Raw genomic sequence first — 27943 nt, forward strand, 5'->3', positions numbered from 1 at the left:
TACTCTTAAATACTGAAAGCACTCTTTGTTTATTGCTTGTAATATTTTTTCCCCTCTTTGTTATTTGTTCTGAAGCTATAGGCTATTTGTTAAAATTATAATTGTAACATTAAACATGTAATTGTATTAATTTAGTTTTTAATGTGTAATTATTATAAGTAGGCCTACTTATGATTATGTAATTAAATATTTTAAGTTTTATTAATAAGATCAATAAAAAAGAAAAAAATAATTGATCGGCTCATGAGGTGCCTAAAGATTTATTGCTTGTTTTTGTTGAATAATAGAAAAGATAAAGATCTTAAAAAATAATCGCATATTAAATCGCAATCACAATATTGGTAAAAAAATAAAAATAAAAAAAAATCGCAATTAGATTATTTTCCAAAATCGTCCAGCCCTAAATTAAAGTGATATTTCCAAACTAAATGGACATTGTTGAATCTCTTTGCTGATTCAGTGGCGACCTCTACAGGTGAAAACAGCCACAGAATCTACACCTCCTGCCAGGTGGAAAATCTCTTTTATGCTCCTCAAAACATAGACGAACCATTTCATTTCTTCACTTGTTGCACCTCTAAAGAGAGAGAGAGAGAGAAAAAACCTTTTCTATATATGTGTGTGTGTACAGAAATAATGATAGAATATGTTGGCTACTGTATTCAATTCATATATTGGTCAGCAAGCCAAGGCAGAATCTGTGGAGCTTTCCCCCAAAAAGACATCATATCCCACACGTAAATTATGCCTGTTGTCAGAACTGCCCTCTGTTACAGTGAATACAGCTGAACATGTGGTGTCATGATCTACATTCATCTTCATAGAACTGACTGCATTATTTGGTTTCCTGTGGTCTAATGTGTTACTTCCTAATTCAACTATTGTGTGAGTCTTGTTTCTTTTCTCATTCTCGCTGTAATGGAGTTGTTCGTCTTCATTGCTTTTCAGCTTCTTATGGAGGTTCAGTCTTACAGTAAGTGATCTTTGTCATTTAATGTTAATTTAACACTGAATGTCCATTTGTAGTGAAAAAACATGGTAACACTTTATATTACGACCCGCAAACAACTGCGTAAGTAAACCGAAATTACGGTGTACGTTTCTGTAATTATAGTGTACCTCCGTGTAGGTATAAGGGAACAATATGTTAAGTTTTGGGTAATAAAGGGGTACAACCAGATATACAAGCAAATTATTTATAATGTAATTATTTTAAAACTAACAGGTACCTATTCTGTTAATATATTCCAGGCAAAAATTGTACGTCTGTTGTATATAAAAGTTTTTATCACATTTCTGGCAAAATATGTCTTTGTGCAATGTAGTTACAGGGTAATTTTGACATCTGTGGGTTGTAAATTAAACTTTTTGGCAATGCTATTTATTGGCTTTTCTTACTAAACTTCTTAACATTTAGCCAAAAAAAATTGTTTTTGCTATGATTTTAATTTAAAACGTACCATGTAGTACTTAGTACTTACCTTATCACATTGTATTGCAATAACACTTAAATGTCAGGGCAAATATACTGTGTAATTAAAAGTTTTTTGTTTAGTTTTCTTAATAAGAGTACCTTTCTCTGTAATTACTGTGCAAATAGTGTTGTTTCGTATTGTTACATAGTAAGTGTTTGTTACCCGTTTCAACTGTGTAGTTACAGGGTAAGTGTAACTCCTGTGGGCTGTAAATTAAAGTGGCGCTTGTTACCCCCTTGTTCTGTGTAGTTACAGGGTAAGTGCAGTAAATATACAATAAAGGATCCAATTTAATTTCTGACTTTTATTTTACAAAAAAATGTCAAAAAAATGTTTCATCTTAATAAAACATTGTCTTTTCTACAGTATACTCAAACAACAAAGTAACACATTATACCCCCCCCCCCCCCCCCCCCCCCCTTTATTTGCGTCCCTTACTTTTCTTCTTCTTTCTTTTCTTGCTCTTCTTTTTCTTAACTTCCACTGGGGACTCTGAAGTTGAGGAGTTGATGGAGTCCCATTGGTCTTGCTGCACTGCAAAAATATGAATATACAGTATATACATGCTCTTAGCAAGCTACACCTTCAATTTTATGTTGTCGAACAATCCTCCACTCTAAACATTTTGTGCCACCTGATATTACTGTAGTAACTGTAATTTTGAAGAAAACACATTTTGGTGAAGTTTGAGTCAGATCATGGGGGGGTTGTGATATTTTATAGTGATAATGACTGTAGTGCAGCAGAAAATGTTTTTTAAAAAGGCATAGTTGTTCTGACAGCAACAAAAAAACAAAAAAGCATGAAACAGAAACCTGAGGGCTGTGGCAATAGTTCAATAGTTCGGATTGAGCTGATCATTGATCAACAAACGGACAGGGAACTACGTCATCACGTTGAAAGGTCACGCCTGCGCCGGCCGAAGTACCGCCCCACTGTTTACAATGCGACCGTACGTAGGAGGATAATTCAAATAGTATTGTTTGCGATTATATATATAGAAATAGTATTCAGTGAATATGAATATGAATAGTATATGAATAACATTCTGATGAATATGAATAGTAGTTCAAATAGTATTGCCGGCGCAGGCGTGACCTTTCAACGTGATGACGTAGTTCCCTGTCCGTTTGTTGATCAGCTCAATCCGAACTATTGAAGGTAAAAAGTCTATAAATTATATATTCCTTTTTTTTAAATGACCTATCGTTTCGCTAGATAACAACCTCTTCTTCAGCTGTGATCGCGTACAGCCCGTTTAAACACTTAAAAGACTTTTGAAACTGCATTGATTTGGACTTAACGATGGTGACCAATAGGCCTTTATCTCATTTCCTGGTTTCGGAACGTTAGAAATCGCCAAGCAGTGTACTCGCACTTCCGGTGGTTACTTAGTTACACATTTAGATGAAAAGTAGGTCAGTAAACTTAAATAAAATCGCGATATAGACCAGTGTCTGTCAATATTAAACCGCATAAAGACTATTTAAATAGGAATCGTGCATGTTCTGCGTGTCTCTGTGAATGAATGGCACCGACGCGTTTCATTTACCACACACACTAGGCACGCATGACGCTCGCGATTTTTTTCAGCCTTACTTATTAACATTAATGCACTTCATCAACACAGCCGCTCTGAGAGTCACTTCAGCAGCATTTTTTAGCTTCATTTGAGAGAAACTATCATCATAAAACACAGAGAGAAGGTCTACACGGCAACCCGTCAAAATAAAAGTTTGGTTAACCTTTGAAGAAATTTTTGCTTAAATCATTACATTTTAAACAATTGGTTATAACAATTTAATTAAACAATTAAAATGGAATCAAGAAAACAAAAAAAAAATGAAACTTTTGGGAGACGAGAGAGCGAAGTAGTCCAGTGATAATTAACATGAAGCCATGGTGAATGCAATAACCGGAAGACGCTGTACACTGCTTCGCGGCTACTTCCGGCGTTCTATTGTGTTGTGATAAAGGCCTATGAAGTGAAGTCCGTTGTAAATTTTCATTTTGGGGTGAACTAATGCTTTAACAAGTGCATTTATAATGTACAGTACCAGTGATGTTTAGTTCTTCAATTTGATGTTTTAAAAAATAGGAAAGTGGTCACAAGTATAAGCCCTGGAGTAGGGCAGGAGTAAAATTTAAACGTCTAACCTTTCTTTCTTTCTTTCTTTCTTTCTTTCTTTCTTTCTTTCAAAGATAAGATTATCACTCTTAAAGCAGAGATCACCTTGCTCAAAGATGAGTGTGATTTTTTGAAAAAGGAAATTGAAAAGATGAAGTCTGCTGTCCCATCTGCAATGACACAAAGATATGCTGATCCTATAGTGCCACAGCCCTCATGTTGAGATGGTTCTCACTGCAGAGCATAAAATCCGGGGGGAGGAGTCGGATAAAATCCAACTCCTCCCACCTTACGTATCTAAACCTACCAATCTCCACCCCCTGATCCCTAAACCCACCCCTAAACCTACCCATCTCCACCCCTAAACCTACCAATCTCCACCCCTTATATAAGATCCGACTCCTCCCCTCGGATCTTGTGTACTGCATTGAGGTGCTACTGCTCATGTTTGTTTCATGCTTTTTTTTTTTTTTTTTTTGCTGTCAGAACAACTATGCCTTTTTTAAAAACATTTTCTGCTGCACTACAGTCATTATCACTATAAAATATCACAACCCCCCCATGATCTGCCTCAAACTTCACCAAAATGTGTTTTCTTCAAAATTACAGTTACTACAGTAATATCAGGTGGCACAAAATGTTTTAGAGTGGAGGATTGTTCGACAACATAAAATTGAAGGTGTAGCTTCAAGCCTGCTAAGAGCATGTATATATATTCATATTTTTGCAGTGCAGCAAGACCAATGGGACTCCATCAACTCCTCAACTTCAGAGTCCCCTGTGGAAGTTAAGAAAAAGAAGAGCAAGAAAAGAAAGAAGAAGAAAAGCAAGAGAAGCAAATAAAGGGGGGGGGGGGGTATAATGTGTTACTTTGTTGTTTGAGTATACTGTAGAAAAGACAATGTTTTATTAAGATGAAAACGTGTTTTGAAATGTTTTTGTAAAATAAAAGTCAGAAATTAAATTGGATCCTTTATTGTATATTTACTGCACTTACCCTGTAACTACACAGAACAAGGGGGTAACAAGCGCCACTTTAATTTACAGCCCGCAGGAGTTACACTTACCCTGTAACTACACAGAACAAGGGGGTAACAAGCGCCACTTTAATTTACAGCCCACAGGAGTTACACTTACCCTGTAACTACACAGTTGAAACGGGTAACAAACACTACTTACTATGTAACAATACGAAACAACACTATTTGCACAGTAATTACAGAGAAAGGTAGGCTACTCTTATAAAAAAAATTAATTTTTTTTTTTAATTACACAGTATATTTGCCCTGACATTTAAGTGGCATTGCAATACAATGTGATAAGGTAAGTACTAAGTACTACATGGTACGTTCTAAATTAAAGTCATAGCAGAATTTTTTTTTTTTGGCTAAATGTTAAGTAGTTTAGTAAGAAAAGCCAATAAATAGCATTGCCAATGTTTTTCGAAATCAGCTGTTTATAAAATTGTTTCAGATTAAATTTTTATCATACTGTGCTTACATACAGCCATATATATAATATATATATATATATATATATATATATATATATATATATATATATATATATAATTTACAACCCACAGATGTCAAAATTACCCTGTAACTACATTGCACAAGAACATATTTTTCCAGAAATGTGATAAAAACTTTTATATACAACAGACGTACAATTTTTGCCTGGAATATATTAACAGAATAGGTACCTGTTAGTTTTAAAATAATTACATTATAAATACTTTGCTTGTATATCTGGTTGTACCCCTTTATTACCCAAAACTTAACATATTGTTCCCTTATACCTACACGGAGGTACACTATAATTACAGAAACGTACACCGTAATTTCGGTTTACTTACGAAGTTCTTTGCAGGTTGTATATCTGCTTGTTACCCCTTTATTACCCAAAACTTAACATATTGTTCCCTTATACCTACACGGAAGTACACTATAATTACAGAAACGTACACCGTAATTTCGGTTTACTTACGCAGTTGTTTGCGGGTCGTAATATAAAGTGTTACCAAAAACATTTGTTTAAAATACAGAATTTAAGCATGTGTTATCAGTACGTTTGTGTTTTAGTAGAACACAGCAGACACATGAACCTACAACCTTAAAGCAGTTTTACTTTAGCTATGCCATTAAAATTCATGAAAATGATTGCAATAACCTATTTAATCCATTAATTAGAATTATGAGTCACGTTAACACCTTACTTTGTGTACAAGAGAATTCATTTACATCTGCCCATATAAAAGTTAAAGTCAACATCATTGCTGAGTGTTTTCTCCTTAAAACTGAAGTGTATGAAAGACAGTCTCAAAAACGCAGTTAGAAACCACCCGTTTCCTACTGTCACAAACGTAATGAATCCTGTCAACGTGCAGTGCTGGCCTGTCTTTTCTATCATGCTCAGTTGGCATTTTAACACAGTGAGCACAAAATCACCTTTAAGAAGGGACAGGAAAAAGAGTGTACATGTAGCAATATAGTGGGTGAGTTATGTATATGATGTATGTTATGATGAACTCTTTCTCCACTGACGTTCTGAGTTGTTCAAAGCGTTTCTACTGATGGTTAGAAGGCAGCTGTCTGACTCTGAGATGGTGAACAGGAACATGGTTTGTGTAACATTAGCATCACATTATTAGCTGTTAAATAACGTAGTGAAGCCAAAGGCTAATCATCCCTATAGTGAAAAAATATATATATATATTAAAATTTATTTGAAATACATTTATTTTATGCCAAGTACAAATACATTTAAATATTTATGTACTTAATATAAATACGCTGCATACCCTGCAATTCAACTTTTGGTATACTAAATTGGTATAAGTCTGCTAAATTGGTACAACTAATTCTGTACTTAATGCACTTTAGTTATCCTGCAATAGTATGAGGTTCAAATAAAGATATACTTATATTTGATTGTGCTCAAATGGAACTATTGCAAATGTACTTTAGGTACACTTTAAATATCTTGCATTTAAAAACTGATATTATACAGAGATCATATTAACCTTACTAATAATGATATTAAAACACATTTTAGACTTAATATTAAGAAATGTGCATTGTTTAAAAAAACACTCCAAATAAAGTTTAATCACAATATTTATTTCAGGAAGTCTCAAGCGATATGTCAGTATTGTTAATGGATTTGTAGTAAACTTAGTATGAATTAATTTATTTTAAATACATTTTGGAACAAGTTTCTTTTACTAGGGATTTCAATTAGCCTACTGTTATATGTCCAACATTGTAGAGAGCGATACATAAAACGCATTACCGTTATGATATATTGTCTTGTAGACAACCCTGTAAATTCTTCTTCTGAAGTTTCTGTTTCAAACATGTATGGCTGAATTAAGCCAATATTTCCACTGTGTCGCGTTTAAGTTGACAGAGTGGATCATGTAGCCTGAGCTGGTGTGATTGAGTGGAGGTGGGGCTAATTTGCATATTTATGGATATGCGTAAATTAAATTAAGCAAGGGTGTAAAGTTAAATTTTAAGGGTTGAAGAAATGATGTCATTTTGATTATCTAAGATGAGTTTTAAGGGATACAGTTATTGACTGTATGACTTTAATTAGTAAACAAATACCTTCATGGGCTGCTCTACATTTTCCATTAATTGTGTAGTTGGCTGCTGCAAGGACATTTATGCATTTAAATTTGTTTAAAAGTTTCACCAAAACATGGAACATGATTGGAAAATGATGCTTGGAAAAGTGGTCAGTAAGAAGATATAATATAGCGATTGATCTGTTTTTGTTATTTCAGAAGCTCCTGCTGTAAAAGTATCTCCAGATGTCCTAAGAGAGTCCAGCTCAGTGAAGATGATCTGTGAGATGCCAGCAGATGTTACAGTGAAACAGTGTCATTTCTACATAAACAGTGAACAGAAGAATATAAAAGTCAGTCCATCATGTGAGCTCGATCTCACTGGTGCTGAAGTGCTCAGATGGGCAGATGTAAAATCTCCAGCATCAGTCCACATTTACTGCTTCTACACAATAACTGAGCGCGGGATTGATAAACCATCATCTCATTCTCCTGCTGTTACAGTGACGGTTCTAGGTGAGAGATTTCACTGATGTTCTTCTGCGTTACAAACTGTTATTACAATGTTTTTAATAACTCTGGATTATTTCACTTTAGGTTCACTTCAGAAACCCATCATCAGTGTTAGTGACGATGATGTCCAGATCAACATAGCCTGTGAAATACCACCTTCAGTCAGAGCTGATTTCAACTGTAGTCTCTACACTGAGGATGGTCTTCTGCACAGAAGTGTCTCTCAGAAGAGTCAGTCTGGAGAGAATCATTGTGTGTTTTATTTAACTCATAGTGAACTCTTCACACGATCAGTGAACAGCAGAAATCTGAGCTGTGATTATTACATCAACACTGAACCTGAGATCAGATCACCGCGCAGTGACACACACACCATCAGAGGTGAGGACTTTTTACTGTAATAATTTTTTAACACATGAACACTTTTAATCTACACCTGTATAATTCTTAAGCCAGTTTGATTTATGTAGGTCAACATGAAAGTTTGATCAATAAAAGAAAAAGTCAGTATTTACAACAAATAAAAACCTATGAGAAAAGTTGTTTGATACTGTGTATTACATCTAGGGCACTTCTTGACAGATACTATTTATAACGACCCTTTCAATAGGCTGTATATACAACACTGAAAGGTCAAATACACTAAATGTATTGATCGGTATTGGTCTATGAAGTCAGAAACAACATAGTGAAGCTGATTCTAGCAGTTGTGTGATGCTGTAAGACAGTGAGTCAGTAGACAGAGATCTGTGAAATCTTCTTACACTGAATAACTTGTAGGTTCTTCTCAGACAAACGCTTAACCAGTGTGACTTCAGCAAGTGAACTATCTGATATATTTAGGCAGGAAGGAAGAGTCGCTTCAGCTGATCATGTCAGAGAGCTAGACAACATCTGACACATCTATAGAAAGAAGCTTGTTTCTGCACATCTCATATGATGGAGAGAGGAGAAACGGCAAGCAAATAATTTAATATTTTAAAAGTTTCTTTGTAAGTTTTTATTGGGCCATTTTTGTTCTGCAGCACTTCTTGAACTATTTTAATTAATACACATATTAATACACTTGTGCTGAAGTAGAAGTTTTTAAATTTAAGTATCTTTCAGAAATATGCTCTGGTTAAGCTCATCATATGACATATTGACATTATGACTGGATTAATTATGATTTTTTTTTACACATGCAAATAAAGAACCATTGCACAGTGAATGACTGACAGTCAGTTTAAAACAACTTTTGAAGTGTTGATATTATCATACAAAAGGGACCATCAAAATAAAGTGCTAGCAATTGTTGTATTTTGTCGAACCAACTAATACCACAAGAAATCACAGAAAATATTGCAAATGCTGATGTTTGTGCTGTATAGTGCTCCAAAATGATGTAACTTCCTGAAGGATGATGTCATTAACGAACTGCTTTTTAATAGTTTGAATAGTTTAAAATGACAAAAGACTAACATGATGAAATTTAAAGACAGTTGTTTTTTCTTTCAGTTTTTGCAACTTTCAGAAGTCGCTGCTTCTATCTGATATCTCTAGATGAATACATCAATTTTCTTTTCTTCTTCATTAGGTCTTCCTCAGGCCAAGTTAACAGCATCTGCTTCAGTTATTAAGGAAACAGACACAGTTCAGCTGAACTGTAAGAATACTGAAGATCTGAAGATGGAGATGTGTTACTTTAACATAAATAGAAGAGAAAGTTACTCAGTGCAGAGCTCATCATGTCAGCTCTCACTCACTGGATCTCAGATCAGTATTTGGTCAGAAGGTCAGAGTTCATCTGTGAGAATAACCTGCTACTACACTGTGGAGAAGTCACAAGTTCTCATACCATCTCCTCACTCCGATCCAGTGACAATAACAATCCAGAGTGAGTCTTGAGATATTTATTTATTTATAATCTGTTTAAAAAGTCGTTTCTATCAAAAAACAAACACTAAAATCCTATACATACATATCTATCCACAGTGATTTACTGTACTTCTCATTTACTCTAAGCTCATTATTCGGCTTTATGAATGATAATGGGCTGTTCACTCTTCTAATGTTTCTCTGTGCAGGGTTATTGAAAACAAAATTAGTGTCAGTTTACAGTATACAATAATCAACTTATTGTCTCATTTGGTTCAGTAATGTCCTCATTGGATATAAACCTGTACAAGACCTGTAGGGTGAATTCAGGTTGATTTGGACACTTCTCAATGGCAAAAAGTGTCCCAATCAACCTGAATTCACCCTACATATTACATGGAATGAAAAGTTATTTTTGTATATGAAGGCTCTGTACCATCAACCACAAAGACTATCTTGACATTTGCTTTAAAAGTTAAATAATTGCAATTACTCCCTGTAATACTGGTAAACTGTCTTTACAGTTTCAACATCAGCTACCACTGCACATGTGACAACAACCATGAAAACATGTGAGTAATTGAGTTTGTAAAATCAAAAAAAAAATAAGATTCTTATCACACCATGAATGATGTGATAGGCTTAATTTGTATATTTGCAGCTGATTAGTTACTAATAACACTTTGTCTAGTCATTCTGAATTAAAAGAAGAATTGAAAAAATGTCAAAAGTGATTCACCTTGCAATATACAGTAAGTTATTTTTATATTTGTAGACTTGGGAGCATTTTCTGGTGTGCGGACTCATTGTTTATCTTTGCAACTACTTGTCTGCCCAGCACCCAGTTTTATTGTTTTGGATGTGCGTGCTGTATCTTTGAACTCTATATTTGTAGACTTACCTTCCACGTCAAACCAGCCAACCAGCACAACAAAGGAAACCACAAGTAAGTTCACCCACTCTTCCTCGTTGGTAAAATCACTATATGTTGGATTAAAAAATATATATCTGGGATCCATTTACTCAACTTGGCTCAACTCAGCACAAGTAAAGATTCCAAACACTGAGCAGTTTGAAAGTTCTCAACTTACTTTGATCGTGCTGGTTTTCTCAATGTTCAATTGTTTATGAATCGCAGTTTTCCCCTAAACATTAAAGTTCAATAATGCATCTACATTTTGTGTCATTGTTTTATTCAGTTTCCATGGCAACATCTCCTTTGCCTGTTAACATAAGCATGTCAGAACCACTGATCTCAGAACCCAGTACTTGGATGCCAAGTTAGTAACAAAATACTCAATGTCACATGACTCAAGATGAGACTGTGTGGTTTATAAGCTGAGCTGGACTCTCTTCTGTAGCATCATAATTTTGTTTGAATTGGTCTTTATATTTCAATTGTTTTTAAATCATAGTTACTGCTATAACTTTTAATTTAAAGATTTATGCCAATCTTTGTTAAGACAGTTTTCATTTTAAATACACCCATGATGCATGTTCTCACTGCAGTTTCAACAGCAACGTCCACTCAAAAAGCCACAAATGGAAACACAAAAACATGTGAGCATAGTTTAGTGTTCAATTAAAACACGTATAACATCACAATTCTTTCATAGTGTGTTAACTCATATAGCTCATTATTTTGCAATGTATTTTCAGCAGTAATGGCTGCCATTTCCACTTCTGAAACCCCAACATCCACCAGAACTGGTAACTTTTATAAATATCAGTAGAATGCCATAAGGAAAATTCTTCTTTTTCCAGTGACTTCCTTTTGGAGTCTGTTGCTGTGACGCCATTGGTCAGCTCTCGTTTTTGCCGATTTAACATGAATCTGTGTTTGTCGGATAGTGGAATGTCTGATAAGTGAAGTCTTTAATCTGGTGATTGTTGGCATTGGTTGGTGTCTTTCTGTGCGGTGTGACTTAACACTGCTGTGTATAATCATCACGCTTTGGTCAAATGTGATTTCATTTGAGGTATTTTCTGATGCAGATGCTCCAAATGTTCACAATTCAACCAATCAAACTGACTGTCCAAACCCAACACAGCATTCACAGAAAAGTAAAACAAATCTTTATACATTTTCTCAATCTTTTGTGTATCACAATAATATATAAAATATATTACATAATATATATGTGTGTGTGTACTACTGTGTATAATTATTTTTTATATATAAATACATATGCATGTATATATTTAAGAACTATAAGTTATTTATATATAAATATTTATATATAATATATATATATATATACACAGTACATGCAAATATTTCTTAAATGTATACATGCATATGTTTTTATTTATAAAATAATTATATTTTATAATTACAGTACACACACATATATTATGTAAACACAAACTTTTATTTTGGATGCGATTAATTGTTGCCCAGCACTAAAAACAACCAAATTAAACTTTACCATAATGCACATACATATTTATTAAAGTGTTGGTTTTGTTTTGTCACAGGCTTATTGATTATAGTTCTGGTTTCCACTGGTGTTGGTGTCATTTTTTCTGGACTCATCTGTCTGTGCTGGTTTGCATGTAAGTAAAGTTATCATTATATATATTTTTTGTTTGTTCTGTATGTACTGGGTTTTATGTTGTTCAATATAGAATTTATCATGCAAGCTAACACTGAACATATAATTCCCATTGTTTTGTAGGTAAAAAAAGAAGACAACAGTGAGTTTTTTCATGCATTCAATACAGTAGTTTGAATTATTATGAAAAAGCTTGTTGATGAAGGTTAAAACATTTGTTATTTATAGTGATATGACTATGTAATGCAGACGACTTCTGCATTGCATGAAATCTTTTGTCTGTGATACAATGTCTTGTATATTTTTTTGTAATCTAGGAACTATAAGCGTAAATGTTTAGCACCTTATCTGATATATGTATGAAAAGATGCCATAAATATCCATATTTGATTCTTAGCAATAAAATGAGATCAATAAGATCAGATGAGCCCAATCAAGGAATTGGTTTGGTGAGTATCTGTGCATTTACAATCTTTAAAATCACAATCTTTAAAAAGGCTGAACCTTAACATGGACATGACTTTAATTATTCTTAATGTCTTTTAGACTTCTGGACCTGCTGAGACATATTCTCTGATCACTTCTGTACCAGCCACATCTCAGCCCATCTCTGTAGGTGAGAGAACATCGTTCACAGTTAATGATCTCAGATAACGTGAACCAAGAACAATAAATAAACCTGCCAAAGTCAAAAACACGATATAGACCACAGCTTCTCAGAAACGAGTACCATTTCCTCTTTCAAGTCTTCAGCATTATTAGCCACATCTTTTCTTAAAGCTGCAGTCCGCAACTTTTAGTGCTTTAGCGGTTAATAAACAGAACTGCATGCGTCTTGTAGCCGGAGCTACTTCTCTCTGTTTATGTCTATGACGAGTCACGCATGGGTAAGACCTCAGTCTAAAATAGTGAGAATATAAAGACTTATTATAGGTGTACCATAGTGATTCAGGATAAGACAAAAACACGGTTTGGAAAATGGATTCATGATGTACTGGCTTATTATATACATTTTGTACATTTTGAACACAAAAAAGTGAAGGACTGCAGCTTTAAAGGAACAGTTCATGACAAAATGAAAATCATTTACTCACTTTCCTGCTGTTCAAATACAGTAAAATGAGCACTTTTAAAGGGCTGTCGAGCTTCTATAACTCTTTCAGTCTAAGAACATATTCACTTTCAGGATACATTTACAATACAACAATGTGCTAAAAACTAAAAGGTTTTTCCATTGTGTTTTTCGTGTACATATGACAACATTGTCAAAACGATCCCGAAAACGACTAAAAACACTGTATTATGCTACCAGGCCAGTAGTTGGCAATGTCACTTTGTAACACTATGAGCCTGCCTGAACGCCTAATAGGCTACACATGCGCATGATGTCACTGTTTTCACAAAATTGCATTTTTACACATAGACAGTAATGGTAATATTTTCAAAAACTTGCCCTTTGAAATCGGGTTTCAAAAGTTTGGGTTTTCAGGCCCCCAAAACATGTATATAATGAATGGCCAAAATGCATGTAAACGGCTCCTTAACGTGCCCCAAAAACCTCTCATTTCAAGACAAGAAAAAAAGCTTTAAAATTTCAAAAATCCTAAAGGGGGTTTACTATATATATCATGTCATATAAATAAAGTGTGAAAAAATCTTGGGCTTGTGTTAACCAAAGACCTTATTTCAGGGATTTAACCAAAAACCCATTAAAAAACCCACAGATTTTCATTTCCGGGTTTTGGCGACAAAAATGCATCACCCCTGCAGCACTTGTGTAGCTCTCACATCTATTTTGTAAATGCACTCATTCAATTATGGTGCATCATGTCTAGTATCAAGACATGCATTGTGTTTGGCGTCACTGACTTCACACACCACGTTTGAAGCTTTAGGAGATGCCATTTGACATTTGTCCTCTTATTTTGGATGGTTTTCTATTGACTCTGTTTGACCCTCTTCATCATGCTGTTCTTTCAAAGGCCTCGAACACCCAGAGTCCCATCAGGACAGCACACCAGATCCCACAGCAAATGACTCTTTCATTACGTCTGAGAAATCAATTAACCAGCCCTCAGGTAATAAAATGTTTCTTTCATTAAAGTGATCATATCATGAGGAATCAAACCTACTAGTACTAAACGTACAATGCAAACACACTGTGGTTTCACAACTCAAAGCTTCCTCACTAGTCCAAAAACAGAATTTTTGATGCTCACATTCACATATCAGCATTGAGAAACTTGGCCCACTCAGTCACGATGAGCTCATACGGAAGAAGTGGGACAAATATTACATTCATCACAACAGTGTTGCACACAATGAGTCTGAGAAGAGATGATTCTGCTGTGCAAAGTGTCAAAGCTTAAAATACATTAAAGCTTTATGACAGAGAGCTTGTTCATGAAGGTCAGCATGTTCTTTAAAGTGATATGACGCTTCTGCATTGCATTACAGGTGTTTTGGTCAATACTCAACAGAAAGAGGAAAATGAGGTTTGTGTAAACACACTGTCACACACCAAACCCACATAAACAACAGAGATGTCCATCATGAACTGAATGCCAAGATATTTATCATGTGTTTCTTTTCCATCTTTCTGTTTTATTCCTCAAGAATGTTTACCACCTGTACTGCACGATCCCTGACAAACCAGTTCACTCAAACGCAGGAGATCAAGTCTACAGTTTGGTGAAGATGCACTGATAAATCTCTGTTGTTTCATTATGTAGGCTACAGTATATATATATCCATTATAAAGGATCTTGCAGAAAAAATGGTGCTCACTTTCGTTATTCATCGTTTAGTGTGGAACCACTTCTAATATTGATCTTAAAATATTAAGCATAGCCTATTAATACAATTTATTTTTAACCATTCCTCTGTCTGAAATTATCCATTTTTTAATGGGCGGCTCCTTTAAGGCTTGTCAGTAAACTGTCACCGTTAGCTAACGTCAGCTTTGAAAACATATAAATCTATCCATATAAAATCATCATATACAGAAATGGTTTACTTACAGTTTGGGATGTAGGCCTAGCTGCTGTCAGATCCAATCCGGCATCGTTAATCTTTTTTTACAGTCTATGCATCCAATACAGTTGAAAGTTCATATTTCAATAAAAGTTTTAGTGTGAACTCTCCATTACTCGGAGACGGAGTACATCTTGTGTATAAATGGCTTCTATTTTCTTTTGACACGCGACGTTTGAGTCTGAAGACAGCTGTCAATCAATTAGAGAGTAAGCACCAGTGGGCGGGGCCTATGGTCCGATGATGTAAACCGATTCGTTGATGTTTTGCAGTCATTTGCAAATGAATTCGCCCATGTGACGCCACATCCCACAATATCCTAATTATATCGACGTTTTAGGCTATGATTGAAACTTGCAGGATGTTTTCATGACACAAATACCGTTTATTTGTCAAAAGATCAAATTTGATGTAATCTTGTCATGTCATCTTGACCCTTTAACTGTAAAATACTGTCAAATGTATGGGTTTTGGAAATAAAAACAATAAATTATCATATATTAGTATGAATTATATGTATTTATTGTGAAAAACAGTAAAAGGACAAGTCCTTGCGTGACATCTCTTATGATTAGGCCTGGGCTATATTTTATATTTGCTTATTTTTGCTTTGAATAATGTACATTTAAGATGTTTTGTGTTACATCTTAAGTTATTTAGTTAATGTTTATTGCATTGTTTTAGTGTATTTGTGTGTATGACCCTGTGCACCGTTTAAACATGAATATTGGCTACATTTTATGGACAGGCCACTCTGATTCATCATGTGACTTTCTGTTTTACCATCTGTATTATCATAGTGGTTATCAGTACATTTATCATTACAAAATCAAATCTGATGTTGGTTGTTCAAGTCAATTGGTATACTAACATTATACAATATTGAATATAGTTTTACAAAATACAGGCACCAATATGCCATACTGTAAACAAACACTCTCACAGTATTAGTTAAAGTGAATTTCTGGCAACCATGCTGCCGCCTTTTACCATAAATTTAAGTTTTCTGAAAAAGCTATGATATCAATGTTGTCAGATTGTATTGCTTTCATGACTAGTGCTAAAATTGTTGTAAAAAAAGTATTGCTCTCATGACTAGTGCTAAAATTCAAGTTGCTGGTCCTCTAAGAGAAATTAGAGATCTCTTATTATAACACAGAAATTACAAATAGTGCATTCAGATTATTTAAATAAATGATAGAAAACTGATGGAAAATATGTTTTTATTTACATAACATGGCTTTCCTTTGATGTAAAGGGATTAGGCAATTAAAAGTTATTTTCCAAGTACTTTTTTTAGGCAGGCAAAACAAAGTTTGTGAAGAATCCACATCTCATCCTTTGACAGTGTATATGCTATTCTTACAAACAGCACTGTGAAATATTCCTATTTTTTTACGTCAGTTTTGTCTGTGCTTAACAGTACAGATTAAGCCTAAAGTTGAGGTGTGTGAAAGAACCTTGAAGAACAGCTACATGGACGTGACGGCCACTCATATCCAGGGATGTTCACTGATCCACATGTAAGAATAAAACACTCAGCACATTCTAACACATCTTTGACGGTAAATATCATCTATCTTCAGTAATCCAGACATCACAAAGATGATTTTGGCTAATGATGCTGAAAATTCAGCTTTGATCACAGGAATAAATTACATTTTAAAATATATTAAAATAGAAAACAGTTATATTAAATTGTAATATTTCACAATACTACCGTTTTGTTTTTGTTGTATTTTTAATCAAATAAATGTAGCCTTGGTGAGCATAAGATACTTTTTTTTTTAAACATAAAAAAATCTTGTAGATCCCAAACTTTTGAACTGCTATACTACCAACAGTATATGTGGAACATTCATAAAGTAGAGCGTTTCTGATATGTTTTTATTGTTTTACGATGATATGTTATGCTGTAATACTGATACCAGTAGCCTGCTATAATTAAAGTGATATTTCCAAACTAAATGGACATTGTTGAATTCTCTTTGGTGATTCAGTGGCGACCTCTACTGGTGAAACTTTGAAAACAGCCACAGAATCTACACCTCCTGCCAGGTGGAAACAACATCTCTTTTATGCTCCTCAAAACATGGATGAACCGTTTCATTTCTTCACTTGTTGCACCTCTAAAGAGAAAAAATAAAATGATATGTACAGAAATAATGATACAATATGTTGGCTACTGTATAGCTATTCAATGAATATACTGATCAGCAAGCCAAGGCAGAATCTGTGGAGCTAATATAGAAATAAGGGAACATATTACACCCACTGCTGGTTTAAGATGTAAAATTGATGCATGTGAAGCTGTGACCAATGACATCGTCAAATTTGTGCTGAAAAGGTTTTCAGCAGTAGATGGCGAGTTTGATGCAGAACAGGAAAGGGCTTTTAGCTCATAGTTACGCTCAGCAGCCATTCTGGATCTTCTCTTCTAGAAGCAGATGCTGCAAAAGAGGCTGAATACAAGATGATGCAAATGGAAAGACAAGAAAAAGGGGGAAAAAAGAACTCTAGAAGAGCAACTCAGAAAAGAGCTATAAACTCAAAGGTTTGAATTGGAACGACTGCAGATAGAACAGGATTTAGAGCTCTGCTGTCAAACTCAGTTCCTGGAGGGTCACAGCTCTGCAGAGTTAAGCTCCAACTAACACCTGCTTAGAAGCTTCTAGTAATCCTGAAGACCTTGATTAGCTGGATCAGGTGTGTTTAACTAGGGCTGGAGCAAAACTGTAGAGCTGTGGCCCTCCAGGACTTTGAGACCAGTGATTTAGAGGTTGCTCGTGCCTAGTAAAATCATATGATGAAGAAATAAAACAAGAGACAAAGAGTCTGTCAACTACGGTGACATGTTCAGTTCACTTAGTTTTGTCGTGGCCACAACATATAAACCATAGACTGTAAAAAAAGATGGACGACGCCCCTTCGCTCTCTTCCATTGATGAGAACTGAACATGGACAGTATATAAACGGAACTGAAGCCGCCAGTGTCCCGATATGGCGCTGACATATTGGAACTTGAGTCTGCGCAGTAGCGATATCGGGACCAGACCTGCGCAGTCGTGAGCAGGAAGTAAAGCCGCGAAATCAACGCTCCGCCCTCACTCTCGCAAAATGCACTCAGGGAGAGTGGATTCTGCACACTTTTTTAAAAATTGATTGCAGTACGACAAGAGGCTTGTTAAAATAAAGTAAATACAATCTCCTCAGTCCTCCGAAGATCCCGAAAAAAATGTCCGTTGGTGCTTCAGTGACTACTTCGCTCAGAGAACCTGTCAATCACAGCTGTCAATCATGACGTTACACCACTGCATCCAGTAACTAACTAAAAACCAACTTATTTTTGAAACAGACACTTGAAGTTACATCAGCATGATAAAAACGACAGCAAATGAAAGAAACCACCTTTGGAATAAAGATATTTGAAGTGTAATTTAATTGTTTAGTTGGTCTCGCATCCTGTTGAATAACACGGGGAGGCGGGGCTTATGACCTATACTAGTCACCGGGGGGCAATCGAGACGTTTTGGCTTCACTTTTCAGGGCTTGTGCGGCACGCTTGATATAAACTAGTGGGACCGTGATATTAAGTCGTGGGAACGTCATAATATCTCGTGGGTATGAGATCTTGTTGAGGGAACGACTTCCGTTTCTCGTGGCTACGAGTTTTATAACATGTGGGAACCGAATCTTCACACGCGACACAGGCTCTCCTTTTATCCCGGGCATAATTTACTTAACTATTTGTTAATTTAAGTTTCTCATAATAATTTGTTTTTGTTTATTGCCTTAAACGGGACTTTATTCGTGACCTGAGTATTTCATTCAAGCCAGCAAATTTCTGACGAAAAAGCCCATTCAACTTAAGAATGCGCTTCAGGTGTCTTTCACTTATAACATACCCATGTCTTAGTGCCAGAAACCGCTCTATATATTTATATGACATTCCTAATTCAAAGTAAAATGTTATTTCATCAGTCATCTCCATCTCCGACTGCTGTATAGGCTATGTGGTTACAGTATTGACCGGTGTGGTTCCCTCAACATACGTGGCCACGAGAAATATGTCGTTCTCTCAAAATATGAAGTCGTGGCCACAAGAAAAATATATCGTTCCCTCAACATATGATCGCGAGGCCACGACTTTACATCGCGTGGCCACGACATGATGTCGTTACCTCAACAAAATGATCGCGTGGCCCTGATTTATTATCACGTTCCCACGACTTAATATGACGTTTCCACAAATTAATATCTCGTGGCAACAACATATTATCACGTTCCCACGAGTTTATATGTTGTGGCCACGACAAAACTAAGTGAACCGAACATGTCCCCTCCCAGTCACCGTAGTCAACACAGAATGAACATGAAAGTCAGAGATCAGCAATACAATGATGTCCAGTCAACACCTCTCAGTGAAGTGTCTCACCTTACTCAAGCAGTTCAGGACAGCATCAACAGGTTACCCATCGAGCCTACGCTGTTCAGCGGAGACCCAATTTAGTTTGTGGACTGGAAAGCCTCATCTCTGTCTCTTATAGATAGAAAGGGCATCTCAGCAGCTGATAAACTCTATTATTTAAAAAACTATGCGAGTGGCTCAGCACACAAATATCTTGAAAGCACCTTTTATCGCAATGATGATGAAGCATACAAAGATGCATTGAACAAGCTTAAACAAAGATACGGCCAGCCCGATCTAATTCCTTAAAAAAGGGGGGTTGCGGCTTAATGACCATGGGAAAATGTGTGTCCCATTGCCAAACCAGTTGAGAACCGCTGGGCTAAAGGAGAGTTAAAAGCGCCATGCATGTTGTGTCAAGATGACAATCATTAACTTTGTATGTGGCCAAAATTCATGGAGAAGTCTCTGAAAGACAGAAGGTCCTATGTCAAAGACAATGAAGTCTGTTATGGGTGTATGAAACCAAGTCACTGTGCTAAGGAATGTCGCGACACATGTATGCAAATTGTCTTCATTATCTTCAATTTATCTTCGATCTCACGTCTTCATGATTATGAGAATAACGGAAACAGAAAACCAACGGTACCAAGGAGTGTATTCCTGTTAATCGTGATCACACACTGCAACACAGGAAACTGTGAAGGTAATCAGAGACAAAATGTCGCCTCTTCTCAGCTGTGAAGTAGTTTTACTAATCGGCTATAACTGCCCCAGAGTTAGCCTGGTTAAAACCAGATCATTCTCAGTAGTAACTGAGTTATGGTCTGGCAAAGCTCCATAGACAAATCATTTCCAAAGGGGCGTCACCAACGGACGTCGCTCAAATGCCTCATCAAGAGCGATCGTCATCGTGTAAAGCTGCGTCCCAATTCGCCTAAGTTACACTACGCCATAAAAGTATGTACTCTTTTTGTGAAGAAAAGGTATTTACTTTTGAATGTGTAGCAAAAAAGTAGGCAAGCTTTGTCACATACAGTACTACTTCGTCATCTTTATCGGACGGATCTGTCGCGTGCATCCTGTCACGTAAACTGCCCTGTCAATCATCGTGTCACAGTTAAAATCCTCTATTAAATCTAATTTAATTTCCTACCGTTTCGGAGAGAAATGTAGTAGCACGTTCATCTGCCAGTGGGTCTTTCATGGAGACTGTCCTCATGTGTTTGCAATTTGAATATAATAATGCATTTAAAAGTTGAACGGACTTCGCTCAAATGCCTCTGGGCGCAATTGGATAGACCTAAAACCAATCAGAGCGATCGTCATCGTGTAAAGCCCGCCTCAACGTTTCTGATTGGTGCTGCGATTTCTAGGCCATGGAAATGGGCTTGAATGAGTTCTTTGCCAGACTACTTCTCGAGTAAATCTGAATTTGCCGGAAGTTGTCTGGGTTTTCCCAGGCTACAGAGTGCTAGCTCACAGGCAAGCCATACATATAGGTAAAGATGATGAACCTTATGCTATTCTAACACATTTAGGATGGAGTATTGAGGGCTGCTCCACACCAGGCATCAATGAATCAACAGAAGTCAGTTTTTATTACAGAATAGCCACAAAGGAGATACCAGCTTTGACACCTGTGGATGCAATCCGTGTACTTGAGTCAGACTTTAAGAATTTCACAGCAGATGACAAGACAATCTCTCAAGATGATATCACGCTTCTAGACAATCTCAAAGAAGGCATAAAGAAAAATACTCAAGGACATTATGAAATGCCTCTTCCTTTCAAACAACGGCCATACTTACCTGACAACAGAGAGCTCGCCAAAGTCAGACTCAATCATTTCAACAAGAAGTTCTGTAGAAACGAGAAATACAAGACAGACTACGTTACTAACATGAACGACGTCATTGAGAGAGGTGATGTGGAAACAGTGAATGATGAAGGAACTGATGGTGATAATTGGTACATACCTCATCATAGCATCTACCATCCGAAAAAGCCAGATAAGCTACGGGTCGTTTTTGATTGTTCTGCGAAATTTAAAGGTTCAAGTCTCAATGAAAAATTTTGTTATCAGGACCAGACATGATAAACAATCTCACAGGTGTCCTTGTGAGGTTCAGAAGGTATCCTATAGCTGTAATACGTGACATCGAAAAAATGTTCCACCAGTTCCATGTGCAAGAAAATGACGGGGATTACCTGCGCTTCTTGTGGTCGCAAAACTAAAGCCTTGTGCAACACCGGGACGATTATGGAGAATATGGGCGATTTTGAAGAATATGAGTAACCAAACAGCTGATGTTCCCAAATGACTTCCATAGTATGGAAAAAAAATACTATAAAAGTCTATGGCTACTGTCAACTCTCTGGTTACTGCCATTCTTCAGAATATCTTCTTTTGTGTTCAGCAGAAGAAAGAAATTCATACAGGTTTGGAACAACATGAGGGTGAGTAAATGATGACCGAATTTTCATTTTTGGGTGAACGGCCCCTTCACACGATAGATTGAATCGCTTGAAGACACTGTTGCCTTCCACTGTTCTAATGCCTGTGGCCACAACTGCCCTCTGTTACAGTGAATAAAGCTGAACACGTGGTCCCATGATGTACGTTCATCTTCATAGTTCTGACTGCACAAGCATTAAATGGTTGTGGTCTAATGTGTTACTTCCTAATTCACCTGTTGTGTGAGTCTTGTCTCATTTCTCACTCTCGCTGTAATGGAGTTGTTCATCTTCATTGCTTTTCAGCTTCTTATGGAGGTTCAGTCTTACAGTAAGTGATCTTTGTCATTTAATGTTAATTTAACTCTGAATGTCCACATTTGTAGTGAAAAAACATTTGTCTAAAATATTTGCAAACACATGAACCTACAACCTCTGCTTTTAGGAAGTTTTACTTTAGCCATGAAGATTAATTTACCTGATTGCTATTCTGATTAATCCATTAATTGGAATTTTGAGTAATTCACATAACACCTTATTTGGAATATCCACTGTACAGGAGAATTAATTTACATCTGCACTTGTTCATATAAAAGTTATTCTTGGTGCTACTGTATATATCCTGATAAAAAGCTATCAGAATTTTTGAAGTGCATGAGAAAGTGAGAAAAAAAATTAAAGACAAACCATGTGCAAATTCACCAGTCAACAGTATTTTCTTCTTAAAACTGCAATGTATCAAAGACAGTCTCAAAAATGCGGTTAGAAACCACCCGTTTCCTACCGTCACAAACGTAATGAATCCTGTCAGTGTGCAGTGTTGGGCTTTACGTATCATTTCTATAACTCTGTGGGCATTTTACACAGTGAGAACAAAATAACTCACCTTTAGGAAGGGACATAAAAAATCCGGTATAGCAATAAAATTATATGATGTATGTTATGATGAAATATATGTCTTTCTCCACTGACTTTGATGTTCAAAGGATGGTTAGAAGGCAGCTGTCTGACTCTGAGATGGTAAAAGGAACATGGTTTGTGTAACATAAGCAATACATTATTAGCTGTTTGGTATCAAGCCAGAGGCCAATAACAGTTACCGTTATGTGTCCGACGGTGAAGAAAGGAATACATTGATGGATACATAAAATTTGTAGGCAACCATGTGTAATTCGCTCTTCCTCTTCTTCTGAATCAGTTTCTGGTTTGAAAATATATGTATGGCAGAATTAAATTAATATTTTCCACTTGCGTAGGGTTTACTACAGTTGACTGTGTGAATCACATTCATGAATCCGCGTAAAATAAATTAAGCAAGGGTATAGAGTTACATTCAAGCTATTTTAACGCTTGAAAACTATTTTCACACGTAAAAAACGTTTAAATATATAATTTTTATTAACTAAGATGATTTTTAAGGGATAAAATTATTAACTTTAAATCAGTAAACAAACACCTCCAGCCCTACATTTTCCATTAACTGTGTAGTTGGGTGCTGCTGCAAGCACATTTATGAGATTCAATTTGTTTAATGGTTTAATCAAAACATGGACTTTGATTGGAAAGTGGTCAGTAAGACGATGTAATTATTGATTTGTCTGTTTTGGTTGTTTCAGAAGCTCCTGCTGTAAAAGTATCTCCAGATGTCCTAAGTGAGTCCAGCTCAGTGAAGATGATCTGTGAGACGCCAGCAGATGTTACAGTGAATCTGCATGTGCCATATTACACAACATTGCCACAAAAAACACTTTTCATTAAATGTTTAATAAAAGACAAATATGCTTAGTTCCTTGAGTTTTATTTCAATTGTTCTTTGTAAAGAAAAGCCAGTGGTCAAGTGCCTGCAACAAGAGATATTAGACACATGCCTCATGCAACAAATAAAAAGGAAAAGTTGTCTATACACTGCCCACCTGTAGGCCTATGTCTTCTCTGTCTGTGCAGACTCTTCTGTAGGCCTTTCTGTAGATGTGGAATCCTGCAACTTATATTGCAGCCATAAAGCATACAAGGATAAAGATTTTTTTTAATATTAACGCCGGTCCTAAAGTTATTCCCTGAACATAACATAAGAACAGAACATAAGTTCTTCCCTTCTTTTTCCAGTGATATTCCTCTGACCATTTTTTGTTATGTTTTTTTTTTTTGTGACCCATGTTATTTTGTATTCTAAGAAATAAGCAGATTTTTACAGCAAAATTATACATTCAAGTGAAAGTTCACAGTAAGCAAAGCACAAGCAACAGCACAAATAAATCATGTTGCAGGTTTGTGTGTTCAGGTAGGCCTACAGAAATGGAAGAATCAAATGTCAAATAACATTGAAAAACTTTTGTAGCTTTGACAAGGATCAATCAATATTAAATATATACTATGCAGTTAAGAGCAGTGAGTGATTTTCTCTTTGTCTGATTTTTGTTTGGATTAACATTAAAGACAGCAGCTATTTAAAACACCTTTGCATATTAATTTCTGCTGTTTGTTGAGTATTATAAATGATTTGAAACATGCAAATGAAAAGGAAATGAAACCAATGATATGTGGATGTTTTTTTAAATTTTATAATGATTAGTTTTTTTATTGTAAATTAGTATGATTTCATCTGAGATCTGTTCTGTTGCAGTTGTTCCTCCTACTGATCACATTCACTCAGAAGATTGTTCATTCACTCACAACACAATACAAAACTGATATTCTGAATATCTGTAAAAACTAAAACAAACATTGAAATTCCCCCCTTTCATGATCCTATGTGGCTATAAAAAATAAATAAATAATATTTCTTTTAAAGAATAATACTTGCTGGGGGTTAGGGGCGTGATTAGGTTTGTCTTCATTTTTAGGTGTGTTCGATATGAAGCGGTGCTGCCCAAACCGATCGGTGAATGACAAAGAACCGTGAGAGCGATTGGAGATTTGACGGCTTTCGAATCGCTCTCCCAGTACCTTGATGTCAAACACCAATCGATCTGTGCAGCGCCACTTCAAGTCGAACACACCTTTTGTCTTTAGCTGATGACCACATGCCTGTATAATGTTTATCACATTAAATGATTCTGTCCAGCTCACTTTTCAGTTTTTTAAATATATTTATATTGTATTCTTGTATGTTATACTGTATTAATGTCACAACCAAATAGTTTTATTTCCAAACTAAATGCTTCCTTTGACATTGTTGAATTCTCTTTGCAGCTTCAACAGCGACCTCTACTGGTGAAACTTTGACGGCCAAAAGAACTTGTGAGTTATGTTTATTTTGAGAATAAATCATACTTGACAATCAAACTGAGGCATTTTGCTCATTTCACTTTAAATTACTTTAAATGTGAAAATGATTCTCTCTTAGTTTATTGCACAGCTTTCCTATGTGACTATGATTAGTAAGTCGCAGGATTTAGCAGTCAAATATTGTTATCCAGTAAAATTACAGCCAAACTGTATTATTGATCATTGACTCTGGCAACTGATTTTAGGCTAGTAGTATCATATCTCTCATATCTCATCTCACTCTGACACACTGTTGATTCTATCAGCTGTTTTCATACCAGCTTCTGCTCTGCCTGAAACCACCAGAGAGTCAGAAACATGTAAATGGATTTTTGCTTTGTTGATAATATAATATTAAATCTGTTTTAAATGTTAAATAAGAAGAATCCTTTTCCTGACAGTGAGATCATCTAGAAACACTGATGTATGCAATCATAATGCAGTAGTTCAGTTTTTTTATTGTAATATGATTTCATCTGAGGTATGTTCTGTTGCAGCTGTTCCTCATACTGATCACATTCACTCTGAAGGTTGTTCATTCACTCACAACACAATACAAAACTGATATTCTGAATATCTGTAAAAACTAAAACAAACATTGACATTTGACTTTTCATGTTAATTTAGATATATGGATTAAAGCCTTATTTTTGTCTTTTGACAGTCTCATGGCTGTTAGTAGTGCTGGTTTTCACTGGTATTGGTTTATTTCTGTCTGGACTCATGGAATTCATCTGTCTCTGCCCCTTTGACAGTAAGTTTACATATGCATAAACTGAGCTCTGTGATACAGAAACATATGATAATAATAAAGTGTATGTGTGCAGGTTCTGATGACGTTCTCACAGAGGTGATCTACAGCTCCTGTCATGTGGAAACAACATCTCTGTTAACTTCCTCTGTGTGCTCCGCAAAACATGGATGAACTTTCATTTCTTCACTTCTTGCAAAGTTAAAGACAACAATTATGTATAGAAAGAATGAGTTCAGTATGTAGCTACTGAATTCATATACTGATCAGCAGGCCAAGGCATCTTGGAGGATTTTTCCCCACATTTTGATTTTGGGAGAAAATCATCTTATAATTTACAGTGAATAGCCATAAACTGACATTCTCTGTGTGACGCTTCACATTTGATGTTTTTCAATTTTAATAATTATGTTTCTTCTTAGTTTTTTTGTTATTAATTAAGTACATCAGTTATGTTAAATCTTATGTTGTTTAATGTTTATTGCTTTAGTTTAGTGTCATGTGCATGACACTGCGTTCACCTTCTATATTAGTACTGTATCTACATCAGCTTGTGGAAAAGCTATGATGAACTTTAACTCATGTGACTTTATCTTTACTGCTACGGTAGTTGTCAGTATATGTTCAAAGTACAAAACATATTTTAGTATCAGAGTGACCTTGATAATTCAGCAGAAAAGAGCTGTCGGATTTACTGTTAAATTTATTTTTTTATTTTTTTATTTTTTGGTACAATTTACAGGTTGTTCTATAAATGTGTTAACATTTTTACTGCATTTTTACAGAATTATAGCAACCGTTGCATTCAACCTTGCAACCGCAAGATTTTTGCAGTGTTATTTTCTGTTAAACAACTGTCTGTTCAATGAGCAACTGAACCGCTTGACTTTGTGTAACGTAGCAAAATAACAGGTTTTTTATTAACTAAAGCAAAACTCAGGCAGTCCAATATGATAACACAAACAGCGTGCAATGCACAAACAACACCAGATAATGAACTGAGGAAGCTGAAGGACTTAAATACACAGGGTGATGAACTCAAACTGACAGGTGTGCTAATTATATGAATATCCAGCAACTAAGGACTGGCGGGAATAAAGGAACACAGGAAACAGGTTAATATGAGAAACAAACTAAAAGTCCATGAAAACTAAAGTAAAACAGGCAGAGCGTGACAGACATTATGTGCCTGTAGTCTGTGAGCCTACAAAATAGGTGACCCAGATCTGCTGAACATGTGGTCACATGATGTACGTTCATCTTCATAGTTCTGAATGCACAAACATTAAATGGTTTCCTGTGGTTTAATGTGTTACTTCCTAATTCACCCATTGTGAGAGACTCGTCTCTTTTCTCACTCTCGCTGTAATGGAGTTGTTCGTCTTCATTGCTCTTCAGCTCTTTATGGAGATTCAGTCTTACAGTAAGTGATCTCTGCTATTTAATGCTGATTAAATACTAATTGTCCACATTTGCAGTTAAAAAAATTGATATGACGCTTCTGCTTTACAGAAGTCTTGGTCAATACTCAACAGAAAGAGGGCAATACAGAAGAAAATGAGGTGTGAACAGTCACACCACAAACCCACATAAACAAATGAGAAGTCTATCATGAACAGATTACAAACATTTATCTTGTCTGTCTTATCAATCTTTCTGTTGTCTTCCTTAAGAACGTTTACCACCTGTACTGCACGATCCCTGACAAACCAGTTCACTCAAACGCAGGAGATCAAGTCTACAGTTTGGTGAAGATGCACTGATGAGCCTTAAGTCGTGTTTCATTATGTAAATTCATTATAAATAAACTATCTTTACTTGCTGACAAATAGGTTTTTATTTTCATAAGTTTTTGGCGTGAAAAGCATTGTGACCTCTGTGACCACGCAGAAGACTTTCTCTGGCAAGGCTCTCTAGCCCAATACTGC

The 27943-nt window shown here is 35.7% G+C and overlaps 2 protein-coding genes across 2 annotated transcripts; both read left to right on the plus strand.

The window, feature by feature from the left end:
• The first annotated feature begins 909 nt into the window (after positions 1 to 909).
• On the plus strand, positions 910 to 27841 carry LOC307150176 (uncharacterized protein). The gene is made up of 9 exons (XM_079857044.1): positions 910 to 973; positions 7394 to 7690; positions 7772 to 8068; positions 25190 to 25237; positions 25531 to 25584; positions 25762 to 25794; positions 25929 to 26018; positions 26092 to 27577; positions 27689 to 27841. The coding sequence occupies exons 1-8, from the start codon at positions 919 to 921 to the stop codon at positions 26187 to 26189; spliced, it is 972 nt and encodes a 323-aa protein (XP_079713170.1). The 5' UTR covers positions 910 to 918; the 3' UTR covers positions 26190 to 27577; positions 27689 to 27841.
• Positions 8897 to 16340, plus strand: LOC307150138 (uncharacterized protein; the record flags this gene model as incomplete). The annotated part of the gene is made up of 14 exons (XM_079856993.1): positions 8897 to 8906; positions 9264 to 9563; positions 10069 to 10116; positions 10440 to 10490; positions 10744 to 10824; positions 11054 to 11104; positions 11204 to 11254; positions 12023 to 12100; positions 12223 to 12241; positions 12497 to 12548; positions 12646 to 12715; positions 14082 to 14177; positions 14557 to 14594; positions 14716 to 16340. The coding sequence occupies 14 exons, from the start codon at positions 8897 to 8899 to the stop codon at positions 14803 to 14805; spliced, it is 1035 nt and encodes a 344-aa protein (XP_079713119.1). The 3' UTR covers positions 14806 to 16340.
• Positions 27842 to 27943: the final 102 nt, after the last annotated feature.

Source organism: Squalius cephalus (assembly GCF_949319135.1).
Source record: "Squalius cephalus genome assembly, chromosome: 22".
Lineage (NCBI taxonomy): Eukaryota > Metazoa > Chordata > Actinopteri > Cypriniformes > Leuciscidae > Squalius > Squalius cephalus.

Coding starts and splice junctions, on each gene's coding strand:
- LOC307150176 (XM_079857044.1), top strand. CDS start 919: ATGGAGTTGTTCGTCTTCATTGCTTTTCAGCTTCTTATGGAGGTTCAG. Junction 25,585..25,761: donor CACCAGAGAGTCAGAAACAT/GTAAATGGATTT, acceptor GTTCTGTTGCAG/CTGTTCCTCATACTGATCAC. Junction 26,019..26,091: donor CTGTCTCTGCCCCTTTGACA/GTAAGTTTACAT, acceptor GTATGTGTGCAG/GTTCTGATGACGTTCTCACA.